Here is a 24,695-nt window from a genome sequence, read left to right on the forward strand (position 1 = left end):
ACAGGATATGGTCATTTCTGACCAAGCTTACATCATTTATGACTAAAATACTCACAATATAACAGAACTGCAGTGTGGCCGACTTTTTTTATTCTTATCACCGTGTTGTCCTGATATCTGCCCTCTTACCTAGCACCCAGTTTGGTTAGCCTATTGCATTTCTTTATGTCTTATGTAAGAGGCCTTCGTATGACCTTCTTTGATTCAGAAGCTCCAGATGTCGTGGGAGATTTCCTCCTTTAGGGTTTTACAGATGTTACCATAAAAACTTGTATTATATTGTTTTTTTTAAATGTCTTAAAAATCCAAGGCACAATTAACAATAAAGACCTTGCAAACCCACAACAATATTTAATGCGTCTCCTCGTACAATTACAGTATATAAGACATTTATTCAAAAGAAACAACACGGTCTACAGAGACCCTGAATCCCTGATTATACAGTTTTTGTTGTTATCTTAAACCTCCACCTAACCCGAAAATAATCAAATAGCAGACCACAACTAAGCGAAACATCCATATGTTTTAAAGTAAGTTGTTAGATACCAAAGCAAGGGTGTATATTGGTCTGAAATTGAAAATACCAATAAATGCTAATAAAGCTCTAATTCTGCTGGACGTGCAATGTAGATAGGCAACGTCTATCCTAAACATTAGCAATTACATCATCGTTGTCGTCTTTTTCTGCTCCAAGAAATATTTATAAATGAATATTTTCTAATATTTCTGGAAATTGTGTTGATGAGGTGTGTCACTCTTCACGTAAAGTGGCACAGATTTGGTAGGGTTGGGGTGAGAGGAAGATGCTGACACGGGGCTTGAACACAGCCTCCACACCCGGATTCATGGAGAAGGTGAAGCGCTGCAGGAAGGAGGTGAAGAGGAGGAAGAGCTCTATCCTGGCCAGGTTCTCCCCGAGACACACCCGCTTACCTGCGGCAAAAACATAATCAGAGAAATGCAAATACATAAGTAAAAAAAAAAGAAACAATTTATCATCTGAGCTATCTTCACCTGAGACGATTCAGTTTTACTTAAAATTGCCCCACCGACATTAAACATGAAGGTTTGTTAACATGCTTTAGGGAGTATTACTAACATTTATACACATATAAAAAATATTTTAGTGTTATAGGTTTTCAGAGCTTAAAGGTGGGGTGTGTAATTTTGGAGAAACCAGCTCGAGTGCGCTAGAATTTGAAAATACACAACAGGAAAAACTGCCCCTTCCTTCAGACTTCCTTACAGAGCCCCTCCTCCAGCACACACGAACGGGCACATGACCAATGAGGGAACGAGGGAAATGTGTGCCCAGATGGAAGGCTGACAGGCAGCTAGGCCATCCAGTTATTTTAGCCGGGCCGGTGAAAATTATTGGTTGTGCTTTTTACAGTACTATGGCTTCCACAGATGAATTTTTAATGTATTTATTGTCAAAGCATTTAATGTATTCATTGCTATCGGGATGTTAAGAGCATTCCATGGAATATAACAAAAAGTGTTTCTGAAATCAATTACATACCCTACCTTTAATCAGTGCAGTAAACGCCAATTTTTGTTCCTGATATGCTTTCATTTCAGGATGTACTTTTGATTGTTTTCGACAGGAAAAACTACAGTAGTGCCAAAAGCCAATCTTTATGAATTAAACACAAACATTTAATCTGAGAAGAAATATTTACACCTAATATTCACCTGGCCATATTTGAAACGTTAACTTAAACTTGAATACTTATGTTATATATGTCACAATTCACATGTTAGGTCACGTTTGTAGTTTTGTCTGTGTTGGTGTTTTTCTTGTCTTTGGGTTTCCTGTCTTATTGTGTTAAGTGTTCACCCCCATTTCCTGCCTGTCTGCTTTCTGTCTGTTTCCCTCCCTGATTACCCGATTGTGTTCACCTGTTGTCCTTGTGTTTCTCCTCCCCTGCCCGGCTGTTTCTCGTTGTCATGATTACCCCTTCTTGTATTTAGTCTTGTCTCTGTCTGTGTTCAGTGTTGGGTCATTGTTTGTTGGTGACGGAGTGCACCGGAGAGTGTTCTGTTCTGTATTTGTCATTTATCCTTGGAATAAAGGGTTTCTCAAGAGTTATCTGCATTTGGGTCCTGCTTCCTTCACTCATCCGTGACAGAATGACCCAACCAGGAATGGACCCAGCAGACAGTTTGTACGCGGTGAAGTACAAGTTAACTTGCTTGAGGAATGACTTTCGATATGCCTCCAGTACTGAAGAGAGGCAGTCAGTTATTTCTGCGGCACTCCTGGTCCTTTTCCGTGGGGGATCCTGCCGAAGCCTGTCCGACCGGCTCCGGTTTCTGTCCGGCCGACACCGGGTCCTGCCCGATCTCCGGAACTGGCCCATCAGCGCTTTCCTGCCCGGCCTCCTGATCCTGTCCGGTCGACACCGGCTCGAGCCCGGCTCCCTGAGAGCCGCGGTCTTCGCCCTCGAGCCCGGCCCCCTGAGAGCCGCGGTCTTCGCCCTCGAGCCCGGCCCCCTGAGAGCCGCGGTCTTCGCCCTCGAGCCCGGCCCCCTGAGAGCCGCGGTCTTCGCCCTCGAGCCCGGCCCCCTGAGAGCCCGGCCCCCTGAGAGCCGCGGTCTTCGCCCTCGAGCCCGGCCCCCTGAGAGCCGCGGTCTTCGCCCTCGTGCCCGGCCCCCTGAGAGCCGCGGTCTTCGCCCTCGGGCCCGGCCCCCTGACTCTTCCTGCCGCTGCCTTCGGTCCTCCATGGTCCCCACCTTGGACTCTGTTTTGACCCCGGGTCGTCCGCCCGAGACCCCTTCCTGGTTCTCTGCCTTGTCCCCGGGCAGTCCGCCCGAATCCCCTTTTTGGACTGTACCTTGCCCCCCGGGCCGTCCGCCCGAGACCCCTTCCTGGTCCTCCGCTGTGTTCCTGGGTTGTCAGCCCAAGACCCGTCCTCCGGACCCCCTCCGGACCCCCTGCTTGGGGTTTTGGACTTTTTTTTTTTTTTTTTTTTTTCTTTAGGGACGTCTGGAATCCGTCCCTTGAGGGGGGGGTTCTGTCACAATTCACATGTTAGGTCACGTTTGTAGTTTTGTCTGTGTTGGTGTTTTTCTTGTCTTTGGGTTTCCTGTCTTATTGTGTTAAGTGTTCACCCCCATTTCCTGCCTGTCTGCTTTCTGTCTGTTTCCCTCCCTGATTACCCGATTGTGTTCACCTGTTGTCCTTGTGTTTCTCCTCCCCTGCCCGGCTGTTTCTCGTTGTCATGATTACCCCTTCTTGTATTTAGTCTTGTCTGTGTTCAGTGTTGGGTCATTGTTTGTTGGTGACGGAGTGCACCGGAGAGTGTTCTGTTCTGTATTTGTCATTTATCCTTGGAATAAAGGGTTTCTCAAGAGTTATCTGCATTTGGGTCCTGCTTCCTTCACTCATCCGTGACAATATAATAACAAACAATATATTACTTAAAAGGATTCCAGTGTATCAAAGTCAACCACTGATTTGGTTATCTGCACCATCACTTCTATAATATTAGAAAAGGTACTTGCCCACAGAGAAAGGGATGAAAGCCGCTCGCTGCACAAACTTCCCCTCCTTGTTCAGAAAGTGTCCTGGGTTGAAGGTGTTGGGCGTCTCCCACTCATTCTTGTCAAACAGCACCGAGGTCAGGTTGGGCATTACTATAACTCCCTGGTGATTGGAACCATAATGGTAATTTATGAAGATGCAACATGGTTGTTCAATTTGCGTAAATATTGAATTAGAGAACTGACCTTTGGGATTGTGTAGCCTCCTATCTGAACGTCCCTGTTGGTCACATGAGGCAGGTTGTGAGGAACTACGTTTCCAATTCTCTGGATCTCGTGTATGACGGCGTCAGTGTAGGGCATGTTTGGACGATCTTCCATGGACGGCTCTCTGGACTGTCCAATCACGCTGTCTATCTCCTCCTGGACCTTCTCTGTGCAACAGGAGAGCCAAGGAGAGAATGAATGGAAGAGAAGACACACGAGCCAATATAACTTATGATGATTTCATACCCTGAATCTCAGTGTACTTTGCCATGTAGAGCACACCCCAGCGCAGGGTGATGGAGGTGGTCTCAGTGCCAGCTCCGAACAGATCAAACGAACACTTCACCAGGTTGCCTCCATCAAAACAAGCGTCTGGCTCATCATCCCTCTTGTCCTGATGCTGAACATTTTGAAAATGCACTTGTGATGTCAATTTAGAGGTACAGTTTACAAACAAATGTCTAGTGTGGGGGGAAGGCAGGGAAAGAAATGGATTATTAAACAATGATTACCTAATTGTCATTATATCAAAGAGAGCCCATTCATTTTAATTTATATTTCTCATAAATATATATAATTGTTTTACTACAGTTTTTACATTGAAATGCTAAATAGCAATCCTTTTCGTTTATGGTTTTAACTTACATTTGAATAATATTAAGTCCAACTAAGGGTGCTTCTAATGATTGTATTTTCTTTTATGTTGTGAATTTATTTTTATAATAGCTTTTATAATATTGTTTTCAATATTTGATGACATATTTTTCTCTTACTATGTTCATGTTTGTATTAGTATATACCAAAGCAAATTCAATAATAAGTAAACTGAATTTTGACTTTGAATAATCTCATATTTTATGCTTTTGTTGCCAAAAACATATGTGTGAAACTCTCTAAATTATGCAACAAAGGATAATTTTAATTATTAATTAATTGCATGGGTATTTCTTGCATTTGATAATCATTTGGTCTATACTGTAAGATTTCAGAATATAGTGGCAAAATCACAATGACGATTTCCCACAGCCTTAAGGAAACCCTAAAAACTGTCAATTCAGCATCTGGGTTTACAATCATATAAGGCAACACAAAACAAATATTATCAATTAAGCTAGTATCTGGTTGATTTGCTCGTAGTTTGTCCACGAACCTTCTGAATCTCAGTCAGGAAACAGTCGATGAAGTCTCGAGGATCAGAGGGGTTCCAGTCTTCCCTGTGCTTATTAATTTCTGTTTCCATCAAGTCCATTATATCACGATAACCCTTTTGAAGAGTGTGGTGTGGCCCCACGCCTCATCAGCACAGGAAAGGCGTTGTACAGCTGTTATGTAATGATATCATTATCATACAGTGTAAATAAGACTTAGAACAAATGTGTATCAAAGAGCAAACACTCAACTCTAAAGAGTGTCCAGATGCAGGAACAAGACCAGTACACTGAAGTAAGATTGAAATAGTTTTGAAAGGATGTACCTGTGCCCAAATGGATCCTTCAATCTGGACCCCTTTGTCCAACAACGTTATCACCTGCAGAAACTTCTCATCCTTGTAGTCAAAGCGATGGCCAAAGATCAGGGAGCAGATGATGTTGGAGACGGCGTTCTTCATTAAAAAATGTAGATAGAAGGGTTTGCCTGGACAGTTGATCAAACATATCAAAATGAAAAGTGAGTAGCATGATCAGTAATAGGCTTTTTTCTGTATTCTCAATACCTTTAGACATTTGTACACTTTACCTTTATGACTAGCGATTTCTTTGGACATGTACCTAAATTCCTCCAGTATGGAAGATTCATGTGATTTCTTGCCAACGCCAAAGTATTTGAGAGTGGAGAGGGCAAACTGCCTTTGTTGCTTCCACGAATATCCACTAGCAAAAACAATACCTGATGAGAAAATGTGAATTTAGATAAAAACTTTAGAAATGCAGCTTGTGACATAAATGAGACAGATAGAAACAGTCTGTATGTAGAAGTAAACACATCTTTAAGTTTATATCCAAATTAACAAATAAAAACACATGATTAACCGTAGTTTTTATAATCAACAACATTAACACTTTCACAATGTGATGTCCCACAATTTGAAATAGTGGGACATCAAATGTATTATCAAAATAATGCCTGTCACTATTCTTCACACACCATGATTCAAGGCTTTTATTGTCATGTGTGCATACAGTAGCTACAGTGTAGTTATGACAATGAAAATCTTCACACACAGGCTCCTCCAACAGTGCAACACAATGAAACAGATAAAATAGTGCAAGTAAAAATAGAATATAATAGAAATAGTGCAGAATAGTCTACAAGTAATTGGAATATCGATATATATAAGTTGCAAACAGATGAATGTTATCGATGTTCTTTCAAAAGTTCAGGTGTTTAACAGTCTTATGAGTATAATAAAACTTCTGTGAACAGTAAATAAAATATTGTAGAAGCACAGAAACAGTGTTCAAATTCTGCTTTTACAGACTTATTTTGATTGTGCGTACCTTGCAAAGTAATGTTGTAAGTGTCAAATGAATGTTTTAATGTACTGTAAATACATCAGATGTTAGGATTATTAATTAATTATCAGTAATTTCTAATCATATCTATGACTTGATTTCTCTCTAAAAAGGCAGTGTAAAAAAAAAAAAAAATTGTAAAAATATGAACCACACCGCTGCTAACTGATAATGAAAGCATCCGTGTAAATATTGTTACGTATTATTAGTAGGCCTCCGGTAGGCCTACACGTAAAATAATTGATGAGGTATGTAACCTCCCTCCTACAAGGATAGAAAAAGTGCTTTACCTAGATCAGGCAACACATCAGTATGGATGGGGAAAGCAGGGCGGTCGCTCATGTGATCTCCTTTGCTGAGACCCTCCTGCAGAGTGCTGAAGCCGTTCAACACCACCGTCCACACAGGGCCCATCTTCAGGCTGTACACGTTCCCATACTGCTCTGCCAACTGTGGGAGGGAGAACACAAGTGATTGGGAAGAAAGCAAATAGGAAACTTTTACCTTGAATTTTTAGAAAATGCCCAAAGACAGGAGAAATACATAAATAACATTACAATGACTTTTGAGTGTTTATTTGTTTTTCAAAAGCTTTAATGTCAGGTGACCCATTGAGAAATACAATACAGCATCGTATTACTACATTGGACAAGTAGGACAAACCTCTTTTTATTAGATTTTAGTGGTTCTATTTTATACGATTATTGTCCGTAAAATTCTGCAGTTTTACATTGAAAAGTCTTGATTTTTCTCAAAAGCTTCCATATCCTCTGACTTAATGAATCCAAAAACAATGCAGCATTGCATTATTACTGTGGAGGAAACTTCTGTGTAGCGATGCAGTGGGAGTCACCGACTCATGAAGGAGACACAGGACGAGCAGGAGTTCTGATGTCAAACACTGGTAGTTTAATACAAGCATCGGCCGGAGAAATTCACATCACAAGTCACACAGTCAAAAGTTCTGACTGCTCAGGTGGGTTGCCATGTCAATTCTGAATCCCTTCTCCCTTGGCCGACCTTTTAATTAGCTTCAGAGAGCTAATCAGCATATTGGGGGAGGCGTAAACATCTGTGGAGCTAGAGGAGATTATCAACCAACTAGAAATACTCAATCACTTGTCAGTGGTGTTTAGAAGCCAGCGTTCCCACAGCGATAAACCATTTTGTGACCGAGAGTTGAACTGGTTTATCAAGATAGCTGACACTTCCCATTCCTTAAGACAGATAACAGACTTCGGCTCGGTCGTAAAACGTCAACAGGCCGAAAGGTCAAATATCTTAGTAAAGCTAAAATGATTCCCTCACAGCCCACTCTTTTTATCATCTTTGATAACCTGAAAACGTTAGTCTAATAATAATTTGGTCAATACTTAAATCAATAGGCGTCTTCAGATGAGTGTGGTCCCACCATACATCAATTACATCACAAAGTAGAATACAATTGAAACATTCAACCACAATGATTGATACAGACAACCACAATAGAAAATTATCTCTCATCAATGTTTGGATCGTCTGTTGTCAAAAGCACAATAATGAACACACATAAAACACAGACGCATAATAGCAAAACATCTTCTTTAAAATAATATGTTTTAACTAGGGCTGTCAAACGATTACAATTTTTAATCAGATTAATCACAGTTTAAAAATTAATTAATCATGATTAATCACCATTCGAACTATGACCAAAATATTCCATTTATTTATGTATATTGTTGTGGGAATGGAAAGATAAATGAAAGAAGGCGGATATATCCATTTAACATACAGTATCTATGTTTATTATAACATTTTTCTGCGTGTCAAAATGAAAGACGACCCACACACCTATCAATCATCAAACCGTGGGGTCTTAATTCATTACGTGTTGATTTCGGGGGGGGGGGGGGGGGGAGTACTTCGTGACCACAGACAGAGTGTGAACGTTGTGATCAGCTGTTTTAGCGCAGTTCTCCAGTGAAGGGGGGAGTCTCCCTCCGCAACCGGTTGGCGTAGTTTTGGCACAATTCCGTTTGTACAGACCGACGTTAACAGCAGCCCTGTCTGTGCACACGGAAACCGACTCTGTCGTCCGGTGATCTAACCGCCTTCTGGAAAAGCTTCACAAGTACGTCGGTACGCAAATGCGCTTTGTGACACAAGTGACGGTACACATTTCAGATTATGCACATAACCTGCGTACCAGTTAGTTATGTGTTACCTGTACTACAGCAAAAGTATTCTCCGTCAGGACTTCCTGCAACAACACCACGCCGTTATCAAAGATGTTCTATTGAGAAGACGATCACTACGTGACAAAAGTTTTCAAAACCGTGGCTACTGAAATCAATCTTACTAACTGCTGTCTGTGCAATTTACTCCGCGCGAGTTGGCAGACTTTATTTTGCTTACTTTAACATAATTTTTTCATGGTGGGGCTAAGCCATTTCTTGGTATGGGTGTAGCCTACCCCAGCCATACCCTGGCGCTGCCACTGGTGGCACGTATGGGGCGGGCCATTCTGCACATGCGTTAAATGCGTTAAATATTTTAACGCAATTAATTCAAAAAATTAATTACTGTCGTTAACGCGATAATTTTGACAGCACTAGTTTTAACATGTAACCATTAGCTGATATCACTTATCAAACTATAAAATCAAAACCAGCTTGCAGTTTAAAGATTTAGTTTAAGGCAATCACTAGTCAAATGCATTTAAAACATAGGATCAGAAGAGATCCAGCTGAGGTATAAAATCACAGTTAAGGTATAAAGTTCACAGTGGTTTGATCAATTCGTAATCTGCAAAGTTACAGTGTCCTCAATTCAGGATTACTGTTACTTTTACTTCATTACATATTAAATCAAAAGACTATGGTGTGATAACATAATTACATTACTTCAACTATCAATCATTATGTCATTTCAAAATCTGAAGGGAAAACAATTCTCAAAATGTTTAACAATCTGAAAAGTTAGGCAAATATTCAAAGACTTTTGTAAAACCTGGAAAGGAAGGTTTAAATATTTAAAACTTGAAACATCATTGTAGGTCTTTCTGTGCATGGATAATACGTTGAAGAGTAGTGTTGTTAAACCTGATTGCTGGACAATTAAGGATATTAACATCATCTGTTATAATATTAGAAATACCTTATTGTTCAATACCTTATAATCTGAAAATATCAATTAATTTATTTTGTGTAGTGTGAAAGTGTAATCTGATCTGACAAAATATATTTATCACCACTATTTAACACATGTCTGTTCATCGTAAATATAAGAACTATCATTAATTGTACATCTGTAAACATCTGGTCATTCAATTAAAATGTTATCTTTGTACAAGAGCTGGAAAAACATGTCCTCCTGACTCGTTCTCCTCCTCTCTTTATGACACAGAATGTCTGGTGTGTAAAGGCATCCGATACTGTAGATTAGCACTGAGGTGCTGATTGGCTCAAAACTCTTCTTCATCAGAGCGCCATATTTCAACCCCCCAATTGCTCTGCTATTGTGGCTCATTCAGTGAGCACTTTATGATCCCCCAGTGAAATGGAGGCTCATCTGCCTGCATTCCTTCTGCTATCTGCTTGAGAGCAGAGCCTATTCCAAGTGGCACATCCAGATGCCCCCCCGCGATGGGAGAGGTTAGGAAGACATCTGCTCCTCCAGGAAACATGGAACCTTGTATGAAGCCTCTGAAGCCATCGCTCGTCCTGCAGAGTTGTCTTTTGAGCCCCCCCCCGAGCAGAAGGATGAAGAAGCATCCTATCCCATCAGAAAGTTGAAGATTAGAATCCTCTCATCTCGAACGACCTCGTGCCTCCTTGCCCGTGGCTGGGGGTGCCCTCTGCAGCCGGAGAGTGTGATCCTCTCTCTCTGACCCTTGGCCTTCAGAGCTGTCCTAGTTATTGGGTTAACACTTGATAGGGATGTTTTCCTGAGTGAAGACAACTCAAGGTAATGGATTAGCACATTATCATTCAATTACAAAAATAGGATAGGTCCCTCAGAATTATTTGGGAGCCTTCCTGACACATGCACATGCATACATGTAAGGTTAGTCATTTAACATGCAAGAATCATATACTCATCAGTCCAAAGCAGAGACATTTTATTTTAAGTTAAATGTGAGCTAGTCCCTGTGGATATAACCCTTTCTCAATGATTCTAAATGTTATATTAATTCACCATTTACCGTTTGATAAAAGATTAGTTTATCAGAAGTACATTTCTTCTTCCATAAAACATAGGTTTGAGAAATGAATGTTCCAATATGAAATCAATTACTCAATATAATTGACTCTCCCCTCCCTTTTCTTACATATGTCACATAATGTAATAACAACGTAGGAGTCTATTTAAACATGGTATCGTCTATAAGCTATTAATCGAGAAAACTCAGTATCAGTATGCAACTCGCAAATATCTCTTCTCTCTTTCCTATCCCTCTCTTCCCTCTTCTCTCTATTCTCTCTTTCTCATCCCTCTCTCTTCCTCATCTCTCTCTCGTCCTTATCTCCCATCTCTTTCACATCTCTCTCTCTTCCTCATCTCTCTCTCATCCTCATCTCCCATCTCTTTCACATTTCTCTCTATTCTCTCTTTCTTGTCTTACTTCCCCATGTCTTTCGTCTCTCGCTTACCCATCTCTTTCTCTCTTACTTCAGTTAGATATGAAATAAAACATACGAGTCCATGTAAGCATGGTAGAGGTCATAATCCATCACTCGAGAAGACTCAGTATCACCTGTGCGCAGCTAACAAAAAACAATTGTGAGAAACATATATTATGCAGGAAATGCACACCGTTGTTGAAAAAACAAAGCATAGCCGATTTGGGAGGAAAAGCTTCAACCCCTTTAACATCTGCGTTACCACTGAAGGCATAGCATGAATGATAGTGGGCGTCTGAGGGTGTCATTACTGAGAAATGTCAAACAAATTCAAAACCTTACATTTGAAAACAGATTTGCATTCCTCCACTTAAGGTAACGTTATCATTGGAAACAATAAAAACGAACTGTTTTGAAGTAGAATCTATAAATTGAATCGTTAGAGCAGAACAAAATGGTTGTATTGTAGCCTGAGTTCCGTGCAGCCTCTAGTTTCACCAGGTGGAAACATGGTCCATATAATGTGAATACATGTAGAAGTAGACAGTAAGAGGCCCCTGACATTAGGCCTATACTAAACATAGTAGGGGCTTTTAACAGCTTGCCAACTTACAGGCATCCTCTGCATAGCAGTATGAATAGCCTTAAAAAACAAACAAACAAACCACTCCGTGGTAACGAGAGTCATATTTCTGACCCTTATGCCCTAAGTGAAGCCGTTAGTCTCATCTGACTGACCCAAGGGTAGGTGCTGGTGTGACAGGAGGCTTCCAAGTGTTCAAAGCAGATGTCAAGTTTTCAGTTCATGGCTCGGTGGGGGGGGGGGCAGACCCACGTGAGACAGTATCAACGGCTTGTACAGTTCAGTTTGAGGAATGTTATTCTCTCTGGGAGCAAGAAATGGTGTCCATTCTCGGACCAGACCATTAATGTCATGTAGAGCAGCCATAGCATCTCTGTGACTGCACTCAGCCGGACGGTAGCAGGGCAGAACTGGGTGACCTTTAGTGAAGCCGTCCGAGGCCATAGACAAAATGGAACCACGTACCAACAAAAGGGACACAGGGTCATCAATGTCTCTCTTTGCCATTGGCTCAATCATAAAACAAATTAGTGGGAAACACTAATCCATCATGTGAAATGTTGAGTTAATTTAAATAATTACTTATGGGTTGAAATCAAATTATCATTAACATTAGAACTAAAGTCAGTTAAAATTGGACTTGCACGGATCAGAATCTAATCAATACACCATTTTCCCAGCTCTGTAATGAAAAGGATACCAAGCAGGGATGCAAACTTGTCACCTTTCGGCGAAATTCGCCGTTTTGAATCCAAAATAGGTCGTTTGTGTGATTCATGTAGATCTGCAAAAAAAATATCGTTGGGGTATGGGGGGGGGTCTGGGAACCGGAGTAATCTGCAGCCGCGAGCAGTTATGTGCCATCATACACGCATGGTGTTCTTTTTTTATATATGATAATGAAGCGCGAGCTATGTGCTCGAGTCTTCCTGCCTATCGGCTCTGCTCACGGATGTATGATAAGGCTCTGCTGCCCCGCGAATATGTTCTAGCTTCAAACTACATTACCTACGGGTGCGTTCGTTAATATTAACTGTGTGGTCCGGAGTCACTGTGGCACAGACTGGACCGCTGGTGAACAGCTGTTAGAACGGGGCGTTCAGGTGTTCAGAGCAGAGCTCCCTGTCGGAGCGGCAGAGCGTGATGTGCACTGAAAAATGTTTCTGGCTAACGTTAGCTTTAGTACTCAGATCTTGTACTTGAGTAAAAGTAGAAGTACCAGAGTGTAGGAATACTATGTTACAGTAAAAGTACTGCATTCAAAATGTTACTTAAGTAAAAGTATAAAAGTATTCTCATCAAAATATAGTGGAAATAGCGACAGTAAAAGTAGTCGTTGTGCAGATTGGTCCATTTCAGAATAATATATATGATGTGTTTTATAATGATTGATCATGAAAGTGTTCTCAAAGCTGGTAAAGGTGCAGCTAGTTCAAATGACTTTGTATGCTGCAGGGTAGCTTGTGGATTTACTCCAGGTGGAACTAAAGTGTGATTTAACACTTGATTATATTTCACATCATTCATCCAGATCTGTATAGTAACTAAAAGGTATTAAATACATGTAGTGGAGTAGAAATACACCATGTACCTCTGAACTGTAGTGGAGTAGAAGAACAAAGTAGCAAAGCATTTAAATTTAAAAATTGTGCCCAAGTATAGTAGTTGTTGAGTTTATGAACTTAGTTACTTAACACCAGTGGCTATACAGATAGAAAGACTACGCCTTGCAGAGGCATGAAAATACATTTTCAAAATGCTCAATAGTGCTGCCAAAATAATAAACTGACTGCTACACAATTAAAATGAATGCTTTTATATATATTTCTATTAGATGTGACTCTTTAGCGTTTCTGTTATTATTACCACTGCTGCTTTAGTTGTTCTGACTGCTAAAATCATCTGTTATTATCGCGCATCCACCCTTGTACAAGTGCTAAGATCGTGCCTGAAGACCGTCCAAAAGCGATAACTAGCTTATCCTCTTGCGACACCACTAGTTAGTGGCGCTATGATCCCCCGACAAGGAGAACATAGACTTTTTTTCCGCTACCCTTTCTCTCCAAAAACAGCACAGTTAACTGTAGTCCTACACGACCAGCCTATACACCCGCCATTGAGTTCACCCCAACCGTGAAACACAGTTTTGATTCTACGCTTGCTTGCCACTGCCCACCTGTGATCAATTAGCCTATAATTTTTATGAATGCACCCCGGACCGCCACCAGTTTCTCCAGCAACGTAGGCAACACTTCCAAGCAACGTAGGAAATGTTCCTCCAGCAGAGTAGAGAACTGTGGCGCATCAGGTGATGCACGCACCTCGTGCTGCCCCAGCCTTACCAGCAATGCAGAAGACGGTCGCAAACAACGGGTGCTTTTAGACCATCTCGTTTTTAATAGAGATGGTGGTGGTGTGAGTTAAAGCTATAGACAAAAAGGCTGTGGCTGAAGTCGAATAGTCCATTTAGCTTAGGAACCTTCCTAAAGGAGTGAAATGACCCGGAAGTCCCTCAGTGGCAGCCATGATAAGTGCCGTTCGAATTCTCTAGAATGATGAGAATGATAGGAAAGGAGGTTTCAAACTTCCTTTATAACCTCCTTTAGCTTAGGAACCACTGGACCTCCCTAACCGACAGGAGAAGCGAAAATGCTGCCCACAATGCCTTGCAGTCGCAGCATTTGCCGTCACTCAACAGTCGGCCGTTCACGGAAACAACCGATTATGACCGAGAAATGATAGCATGAAAGTTACGGTGCTTATTAAGCATTTTAAAACATAGGTGGTAAGTTGCCAAAGTGCTTTGTTTTGAACGTTCATCAGTATTATAATCAAAAAGAGAAATATGAACGTTAGTTTTCACTGAAATTATCAAATAAAGTCAACATTTCAGTCTTTACTGAGCTGTGTGGGGTTTGTTCAACTTTTAAAAGATGTTTGAATGGTGATATACACAGTGATAGATGTTAAGGACTAACGTTTATAATAAATACATCTGTATTGATTTTAAGATCTTTAGTTCATACAATCATACGTATTGGGATCATTGGTATTAATGTGGACCGGAGGGAGAGGGTGACGAGTATAAGTTTCACTTTCCTTTTTTATTTCAATTCCAACTTTGATCATGAAGAATATGTTTCTCTGTTGTCCACGTTCATAAAGCAAAGCAGCAGCATCAGAACACGGTCTGATGAGTTTACAGTAGTCCTTCGTTCTTATTAAACATCCATGTTGTAGTCCGCTGTATAGAAAACTGTGGTTTCCATAGTTTCCCCACAGCAGCAGACGCACACAATGACGTCCGCTGGCGCATCATAAACACGTCGGATAGTGAAAGTGCATTCGGATTCTCTAAAGTACCGCAGTCTCTTCTCCTAAGTCCTTTTGAATTCTCCTATCCACTATCCCTTAACCCCGTGACGTTTCACTCAGAGGTCAAGGAATAGACGATAGGGTTAGAACTTAGGAGCTGATTTTTAAACTATCCGACTGCAGCCCCGGACTTTCTTCCTCTCAGCTGCACGGCTGCAGCCACCCAAACGCGGGGAGGTATTTACACACACACCCCCGGCTGCTGCTGGAGCCGTGCTCACAGAGGCAATGGAGGGAAATATCTCTGGCTGCTTATTTTTAACTGCTGTGTTTGGCCGCTGAAACCCCCAGAATTCTGCGATTTGTTCAATACAAATCTTTACATTGCTTTTTAAACAGAAGTTCCACTTTACTGATGTATTTCTTTAAGGTTACTCTGAACATAAGCTGTCCCAAGCAGCATGCACAGAGACAATCAGCCAAATGTTCATTAATCAAAAATGAAACACAACCGCTCAGTTTCACAGGTAATTTTAGGATACCGTCAATCACAGATTCTGGCAAGGCAATGTCCAAATGTGGATTTGAAATTACACTTACCAGTCTCTGAAGATATATTGGTATCCTTCCGACAACGCCAATTTGTGGAGGAAACTTCTGTGTAGCGATGCAGTGGGAGTCACCGACTCATGAAGGAGACACAGGACGAGCAGGAGTTCTGATGTCAAACAGTGTCAGTTTAATACAAGCATCGGCCGGAGAAATTCACATCACAAGTCACACAGTCAAAAGTTCTGACTGCTCAGGTGGGTTGCCATGTCAATTCTGAATCCCTTCTCCCTTGGCCGACCTTTTAATTAGCTTCAGAGAGCTAATCAGCATATTGGGGGAGGCGTAAACATCTGTGGAGCTAGAGGAGATTATCCCCCAACTAGAAATACTCAATCACTTGTCAGTGGTGTTTAGAAGCCAGCGTTCCCACAGCGATAAACCATTTTGTGACCGAGAGTTGAACTGGTTTATCAAGATAGCTGACACTTCCCATTCCTTAAGACAGATAACAGACTTTGGCTCGGTCGTAAAACGTCAACAGGCCGAAAGGTCAAATATCTTAGTAAAGCTCAAATTATTCCCTCACAATTACACTGGAGCAGTAGGACACACCCCTACGATTAAAAGATATTTATATTTCTCATAGCTTCTATATCATAATGACGCCATGTCAATGCCCAATTGTATTGTATTGTATTGCACTGTATTGTCTTTATTGGATTTCAAACCGCCTCTAATACTTTTATAAAAATCAGCTCAATTTAATTGAGATATATTTTCTAGATTAGATTAGGTTAGAGGGGCACATGTATTTTTATTGTATTTCAGTCAAACTTCTATTTCATATGAATATCTTCAAGAAGAAAAGGTTCATAGAAATATTTATCAAAAATAGAAGCGGGACTAAAACACGATAAAACAGGTGTGTCCTTTTGTTTAGTTTATACAATGCTCCATTTACTGTCATGTGCCATGGAAGCTATTGAAAGAATCCCATAGTTTATAAAAAATAAAACAACTTCATAACAATATATATAAAATAGAGAAGATGCACTAAAATATAATTAAAAAATGTGTGTCTTATGAGTACATTGTAGTAATAATATCTGAAATGGATTTTCAAGACGATATTGAAAAAACTTCAATATCTTTGTAAAAGAAAATCATTACATCAGTAATCAAAAAAGTGAATGATATAATGATATGCATAAGACATCCATCCATCCATCCATCCATCTTCTCCCTCTTATCCGTGGTCGGGTCGCGGGGGTCGCAGTTCCAGCAGAGAGCCCCACACTTTCTTTTCCCTGACCACCTCAACTGGCTCCTTTCGACGCGAAGGATGCACAAGACATATTTATCAAAATCATGAGCATATTTTTTTACTAATATGGTCATTTCACTATGGAGGTTTTACATTGTTTTCTAGTCATTAGAACGATCATTTGTTGATGATCCCTAAGTGAAACCCTGTAGATAGCATCTGTGAAACTGAACCGGAGTAACGGGACGTCCACACAGCGGCTTTGGAAAGGTAGGGATTCAAAATGTAATTTAACTATATTTATGACAAAATAAAAATAGTTTTTGTAAAATCCTAGCGTGAGGTTATACAGATTTCATATTCAACGGGTGCAAGAGTAACGCCAAAGCGAAAATCCAAAACAGGTTTCACCCCAGCAGGCATGGAGAAGTTAAAGTACTGCATGAAGGATGTGAAGAACAGGAAAAGCTCCATCCTTGCCAGGTTCTCCCCGAGACACTGTCAGAACATTTCTTAGACTTACAGTAATAAAGAATACAGTATTCATTATTATGACGATGGCACTTCCAATGTTCACATCCAATCTCAAAGATGCACATAAAGAATAATGTGGTGGGGGTCTGTGTCAGAACTTTGTCAACTTCTTACTGGGGTCCCTCAGGGTGCCATCCTGGGTCCACCCCTCTTTCCTCTGAACACCAATTATCTTGGCTATGTCATTGCTTCTCCTACTACAGCTATGCAGATGACACTCAACAGATACTGCCTTTCCCCAGACTGAATCCCAAGTGGTCGCAAAAATCTCTGTTGGTCTGGCTGACATCTCGCAGATGATGTCCTTGCACCACTTGAAGCTCAACCTTGTCAAGACAAAACTGCTTTTTCTTACTATAGTATCAACATTGACACTTGTGTTGTGTCCACAAATCAGACTGCAACAAATCTACAACATCAAGATGACATGTCCCTTTCAGACAGAAGGAGACGCAGGTTCTTGTTAATGTTCATGTCATCTGACGTCTGGACTACTGCAACTCCCTCCTGGTTGGTCTACCTCCCAAACCACACCGCTCCTCCCCTCCTGTTCACCTGGCACTGGCACCAGCTTATCATGCTGTCAGTGGATCAAGCCTATCCTACATCCAGAACATGGTTAAAGCAAACACCAAAGACCTATCGGCTCCCTAGCCATAACATTGTATGTGTTATCTTCAAGATGGTGACAGTTTCTACCAGGACAAACTGCAATCATTATGCAAAGGAAGAACATAGGGTCCCAGTGTATGACAGGATAGACTACTGTATAAACAGATAGAGACAATTCAAAAGCAAGAACTGGTATTGCTTCTCACCGGCAGAGAATGGAATGAAAGCAGCTTGCGTCACAAACTTTCCCTCCTTGTTCAGAAAGTGTCCTGGGTTGAAGGTGTTTGGCGTCTCCCATTCATTCTTGTCGTACAGCACCGAGGTCAGATTGGGGATTATAGTAACTCCCTGTTGAATTGGAAATGAAATGGCAATTCGCAAAGATACAACATAGTCATGTGACATACAACTGCATTCAAGAACTGACCTTTGGGATTGTGTAGCCTCCCAGCTGGACGTCCCTGTTGGTAACATGAGGCAGGTTGAGAGGAACTATGTTACCCATCCTCTGGATCTCGTGTATGACGGCATCAGTGTAGGGCAGGTTAGCACGATCTTCCATGGAGGGATGTCTGGACTGTCCAATCACTCTGTCTATCTCAGCCTGGACCTTTGCTGTGGAACAGGAGGGGAACAGGCAGACGTTACAGAATTTGTAGCATAAATATTTTATCAAGATGAGGCCCTGTTTATATGCAAACTTGAATCAGTCTAATACTATAAGTTGTAGATGTTTGTTGCATAGCGATACATCTAAAGACACCCTTTGTCCCCTTGTAGAAAAAGCAGTTACATGATGTTTGTAATTATTTAGCCCTACAAATTGCATCAAAACAAAGAGCTCAGTTGGCTGTGTCAATGCTCTTACTCTGCATCTCAGGGTACTTTGCCATGAAGAGGAAAGCCCATCGCAGGGTAGTGGAGGTTGTCTCAGATCCAGCCAAAAACAGATCCCAGGCAGACCCAACCAGATTTTCCTCATCAAAAGTATTGTCAGCCTTCCCCTTACCCTAATTATATACGGGAATGCACGTGTTAAAACATGACGCAAATTAATTTGGAACATCTACATGGCTGTAACAGCAAAGGTCATTGTATGTTATTATGGTTCCTGGTAAGTAAAGCAAACATATATATTCTTGACCTTGCACCTTGATAATTAAAAGGCTTTGCTTTGTTTGATCAAAAGGAGTGTATGCTGTTAAAGATAGGGTAATAAATGATAGGGCTATAAGGTAGAGGCCATTGCAGAAGTGCATATCAGGTCTTTGATTTGTTCACATACCAGCCAGGAGTAATTTTGCAATGAAATGTTGTGTCAGTACAACACAAAAACAGTTGCTAGTGCTAATGGTGGTGCAAAACAAGCAGATAAGATATATACAGGAACTCAACAATGTTCATCTTAGTACCAAGTACCTTCTGAATCTCGTTCAGGAAGCAGTCGATGTAGTCTCTTGGGTCTGAGGGATCCAAGTTCTGTTTGTGCTTCTTAATCTCTACTCTTATGAAGTCCTTCACATCGTCCCAGATGTGCTGGACTGTCTGATGAGGCCCTGGCAAACGTCTCATCAGCCATGGGAACGAGTTGTAAAGCTGCAGAGTGGAGCAGATCAGAACAGTAACATGACAAGGCATTTCAGAAAAATATGTTCTGCTCATGAAAGACGACACAGGAAGTGAGGATACCCGGCCCGGAGGAAGCCCGGGGTCCCCTTCTGGAGCCAGGCCCAGAAGGAGGACTCGTCGGCGAGCGTCTGGTGGCCGGGCTTGCCACGGAGCCCGGCCGGGCCCAGCCCGAAAAGGCAACGTGGGCAACACCTCCGCTTCTCCGTCCCGCGGGCCCACCACCTACGGGAAACATCGATGGGGTCGGGTGCGCTGCCAGAAGGGTGGCAGTGAAAGCGGAGGGTCTCGACGGACCAGACCCGGGCGGCAGAAGCTGGCTTTGGGGACGTGGAACGTCACCTCTCTGGGGGGGAAGGAGCCGGAGCTTGTGCGGGAGGTGGAGCGGTACCAGTTGGATCTGGTTGGGCTCACCTCTACGCACAGCGTCGGCTCTGGAACCTTACTTCTGGATAGGGGTTGGACTCTATTCTTCTCCGGAGTTGCTCAAGGTGTGAGGCGCCGGGCGGGTGTGGGGATACTCACAAGTCCCCGGTTAGGTGCTTCGTTGTTGGAGTTTACCCCAGTGGACGAGAGGGTCGCCTCCCTACGCCTGCGGGTTATGGGGGGGAAAACTCTGACTGTTGTGTGTGCTTATGCACCCAACAGCAGTTCAGAGTATTCGGCCTTCTTGGAGACCCTGGAAAGAGTCCTGTATGGGGCTCCTGAAGGGGACTCCTTAGTCTTGCTGGGAGACTTCAACGCACATGTGGGCAATGATGGAGACACTTGGAGGGGCGTGATTGGGAGGAACGGCCCCCCTGATCTGAACCGGAGTGGTGGTTTGTTACTGGACTTCTGTGCTAGTCATGGATTGGCCATAACAAACACCATGTTCGAACATAAGGATGCTCATAAGTGTACGTGGTACCAGAGCACCCTAGGCAGAAGGTCCATGATCGATTTCGTTATCGTATCATCGGACCTGAGGCCGTATGTTTTGGACACTCGGGTAAAGAGAGGGGCGGAGTTGTCAACTGATCACCATCTGGTGGTGAGTTGGGTCGAGTGGCGGGGGAAGCCTCTGGATAGACCTGGTAAGCCCAAACGTGTAGTTCGGGTGAACTGGGAACGTCTGGAGGAGGCCCAAGTTCAGGAGGCCTTCAACTCACACCTCCGGCGGAGCTTTTCGGGCATTCCTGTGGAGGTTGGGGACATTGAACCAGAGTGGTCGGTGTTCAAAGCCTCTATTGCCGAAGCCGCGGTGGGGAGCTGTGGTCTCAAGGTCCTAGGTGCCTCAAGGGGCGGTAACCCTCGAACCTCCTGGTGGACACCGGTGGTCAGGGAAGCCGTCCGACTGAAGAAGGAGGCCTTCAGGGATTTGTTATCCCGGGGGACTCCCGAGGCAGTTGCAAGGTACCGACAGGCCCGAAGGGCAGCAGCCTCATCCGTGGCCGAGGCAAAGCAGCGGGTGTGGGAGAAGTTTGGAGAAGACATGGAGAAGGACTTTCGGGCGGCACCAAAGTTGTTCTGGAAAACTGTCCGACACCTCAGGAGGGGGAAGCAGGGAACCATCCAAGCTGTGTACAGTAAGGATGGGACGTTGTTGACCTCAACTGATGGAGTGTTGGGGCGTTGGAAGGAACACTTTGAGGAACTCCTGAACCCGACAACTCCGCCCTCTATGTTAGAGGCAGAGCTGGAGTATGACGGGGGATCAACACCAATCTCCCGGTGGGAGGTCACTGAGGTCATTAAACAACTCCACAGTGGCAAAGCCCCGGGGGTGGATGAGATCCGCCCGGAAATGCTGAAGGCTCTGGGTGTTGAGGGACTGTCATGGTTGACACGTCTCATCAACGTTGCGTGGAAGTCGGAAACAGTACCGAAGGAGTGGCAGACCGGGGTGGTGGTCCCCCTTTTCAAAAAGGGGGATCAGAGGGTGTGTGCCAATTACAGAGGCATCACACTACTCAGCCTCCCCGGGAAAGTTTACTCCAAGGTACTTGAAAGGAGGGTCAGGCCGATTGTCGAACCTCAGATTGAGGAGGAACAATGCGGATTCCGTCCTGGTCGTGGAACGACGGATCAGCTTTTTACTCTCACAAGGATCCTGGAGGGGGCCTGGGAGTACGCTTATCCGGTCTACATGTGTTTTGTAGACTTGGAGAAGGCGTATGACCGGGTTCCCAGGGAGTTACTGTGGGAGGTGCTGCGGGAGTATGGGGTCTCTACTCAGGGCCATCCAATCTCTGTACTCCCAAAGCGAGAGCTGTGTCCGGGTCCTCGGCAGTAAGTCGGACCCATTTCCGGTGAGGGTTGGCCTCCGCCAGGGCTGCGCTTTGTCACCAATCCTGTTTGTAATATACATGGATCGGATTTCGAGGCGTAGTCGTGGGGGGGGGGGGTCTGCAGTTCGGTGGAGTAAGGATTGCACCACTGCTTTTTGCAGATGATGTGGTTCTGATGGCTTCATCGGTCTGCGACCTTCAGCACTCACTGGATCGGTTTGCAACAGAGTGTGAAGCGGCTGGGATGAGGATCAGCACCTCCAAATCTGAGGCCATGGTTCTCAGCAGGAAACCGATGGACTGTCCACTCCAAGTAGGGAATGAGTCCTTACCCCAAGTGAAGGAGTTCAAGTATCTCGGGGTCTTGTTCACGAGTGAGGGAACAATGGAGCGTGAGATGGGCCGGAGAATCGGAGCAGCGGGAGCGGTACTGCAGTCGCTTTACCGCACCGTTGTGACGAAAAGGGAGCTGAGTCAGAAGGCAAAGCTCTCTGTCTACCGGGCCATTTTCGTTCCTACCCTCACCTATGGTCATGAAGGATGGGTCATGACCGAAAGAACGAGATCGCGGATACAAGCGGCCGAGATGGGTTTCCTCCGCCGGGTGGCTGGTGTCTCCCTTAGAGATAAGGTGAGAAGTTCGGTCATCAGGGAGGGACTCGGAGTTGAGCCGCTCCTCCTTCGCCTTCGAAAGAAGCCAGTTGAGGTGGTTCGGGCACCTAGTTAGGATGCCACCTGGGCGCCTCCCTAGGGAGGTGTTCCAGGCACGTCCAGCTGGGAAGAGACCAAGGGGTAGACCTAGGACCAGGTGGAGGGATTATATCTCTTCGCTGGCCTGGGAGCGCCTTGGGATCCCCCAGTCAGAGCTGGTTGATGTCGCCAGGGAAAAGAAAGTTTGGGGCTCTCTGCTGGAACTGCTACCCCCGCGACCCGACCACGGATAAGCGGGAGAAGATGGATGGATGGATGTTCTGCTAAAAAACATGTTAACATGTTGAAGCCAATGGTCTGAATCATGATGAGGAGTGTCGAACAACACAGCATTACGATATTATCAATAGTTTTAAAATGCTGTACCTGTGTCCAAATGGAGCCTTCAATCTCGAGACCTTTGTCAAACCACTCCATCAGTTTTGTAAATTTCTTATCACCATACTCAAAGCGATGACCAAAAACAAGGGAACAAATGATGTTGGAGACGACGTTGTTGATGAGGAGATGTGGATTGAATGGCTTTCCTTCAAAGTTTATCAGAACATTTAATGTAAATTGCAAATTTGGTGTAAGGCAGAGGCCATGGCAAATGTGCACATCAGTGTATCATTCTTCAATTGTCCTTATGCTTTCATTTTTACCATTGTAGCTTCTGATGTCTTTTGCACAATATGAAAATTCATCCAAGATGATGGGCTCAAGGGACTTCTTGCCAAATCCAAAATATTTGAGGGTCGAAAGTGCAAAACGCCTCTGCTGCTTCCATGTGTTGCCATTACTGAAAACTATACCTGATGGGAAACACAAGCAGATTAAGAAAACCTTGAACAATAAAAAAAAACTATTAGTTTAATTTAGCTTTCATTATATTTTGAATACTTTATTTATATTAAATTACACAGAAAGAAATCAAAAGAAGAAACTAAAAGGTTCATAATTATTTGACAAAACTCCTCAGCAGAAAAAACTCATCTCTAGTTCATTTAGTGTGTAAAAGTATGAACACATGCAAACTATAAAACTGATTGAGGGAGAAACTGATGCAACACACAGTGTAATAATTCAACAATTTATCACAGTATCACAGGAATTCAATATACACTGTGTGTGTGTGTGTGTGTGTGTGTGTGTGTGTGTGTGTGTGTGTGTGTGTGTGTGTGTGTGTGTGTGTGTGTGTGTGTGTGTGCGCGTGTGCGTGTGTGTGTGTGTGTGTGTGTGTGTGTGTGTGTGTGTGTGTGTGTGTGTGTGTGTGTGTGTGTGTGTGTGTGTGTGTGTGTGTGTGTGTGTGTGTGTGTGTGTGTGTGTGTGTGTGTGTGTGTGTGTGTGTGTGTGTGTGTGTGTGTGTGTCACCTAGTCCAGAGGTTATGTCAACGAACAGAGGGAGGTCCGGGCAGTCTGATAGACTGTCACCCTGAGTAACCAGAGCTTCTCTCAGAACCTCAAACCTGTTTAACACCACCATCCATGACTGACCCATTCTCAGGCTGTACACATCTCCATATGTCCCTGCTAACTGTGAGAAGATGTCTGATTTACCTCTGTCATACTCTCATGGGTCCTTTGGTAATCCACAGAGAACATGTTGCCCACAATAGGAAGTCCCCGGGGTCCTGGAGGGAAGTTGCCTGACCGACGGTTCTTGAAATAATCGGCGGTGAGGATAAAGATTACAGAGAAGAGCAGAAGGCTTTTGACATCCCAGTTCAGATAGGAACCGAGTACAGAAAGGATTGAATCCATTCTGCAAATCAAGGGCTCAAGCCTGTCTAACTGAAACCTGGGGTTTCTTTGCTTTGACTTTCACATAAAATGCTGTTTCTGTTGCAGAGAGCTATCACCTCTCGTGAAACTTTGCTCACGGCAGCCCAGTGATTGCCTAGAGGAAAAACTGGACTCTGCCCCCTTGATACCAGTATAAATCAGTGACCTATAATTATTTTTTTCCACTTGTCTTTCACAACAAACAAATGTTGTTTGTTCATACTTTGCATCTGCAGTGTAGACTTGCAAAACTGAAGACATTATTACCATCAGTGCAATTTGTTGAATCTCATGGAATAAAATAAAAGATTGTTTCGATATATGTCATATCCCCTTGGACAAAATGTAACACGCAACTCATGTTTGAGATGTATCACACACAGAGGTCGCGTTAACCAAATATTTGGTTAACGCGACTTTGATTGATTTGATTTTTTTTAACAATGACGCACAAATCTGAAAGCAGTCCGTCATTTTGACAGATTAGAACAAACTCGGAACAGCGCCAAAGTTCCCCGCAGCGAGGCTCCGGTGTTATGCCGTATTATGCATGCCCTCCCAGACTAGCAGTTTTGTTAAATTGTTTCGTCACCTA

The 24,695-nt window shown here is 43.2% G+C and overlaps 1 protein-coding gene and 1 pseudogene across 2 annotated transcripts; both read right to left on the reverse strand.

Moving 5' to 3' along the window:
• Nucleotides 1-732: 732 nt before the first annotated feature.
• On the reverse strand, nt 733-15,380 carry LOC117444993 (cytochrome P450 2J2-like; annotated as a pseudogene).
• LOC117445508 (cytochrome P450 2J2-like) lies at nt 10,080-24,200 on the reverse strand. Of its 2 annotated transcripts, none has more exons than XM_071202835.1 (6): nt 23,876-24,200; nt 19,149-19,325; nt 18,598-18,739; nt 18,157-18,344; nt 17,936-18,077; nt 10,080-10,193 (listed from the first exon to the last, which is right to left on the reverse strand). In XM_071202835.1, exons 1-6 carry the CDS (start codon nt 24,077-24,079, stop codon nt 10,162-10,164), a joined length of 885 nt encoding a protein of 294 aa, XP_071058936.1. In that variant the 5' UTR covers nt 24,080-24,200; the 3' UTR covers nt 10,080-10,161. The 2 variants fall into 2 exon arrangements, with proteins under 2 accessions (XP_071058936.1, XP_071058935.1); XM_071202834.1 differs by having other exon boundaries at nt 10,103-15,485.
• Nucleotides 24,201-24,695: the final 495 nt, after the last annotated feature.

This window comes from Pseudochaenichthys georgianus, chromosome 4 (assembly GCF_902827115.2).
Source record: "Pseudochaenichthys georgianus chromosome 4, fPseGeo1.2, whole genome shotgun sequence".
Taxonomy (NCBI): domain Eukaryota; kingdom Metazoa; phylum Chordata; class Actinopteri; order Perciformes; family Channichthyidae; genus Pseudochaenichthys; species Pseudochaenichthys georgianus.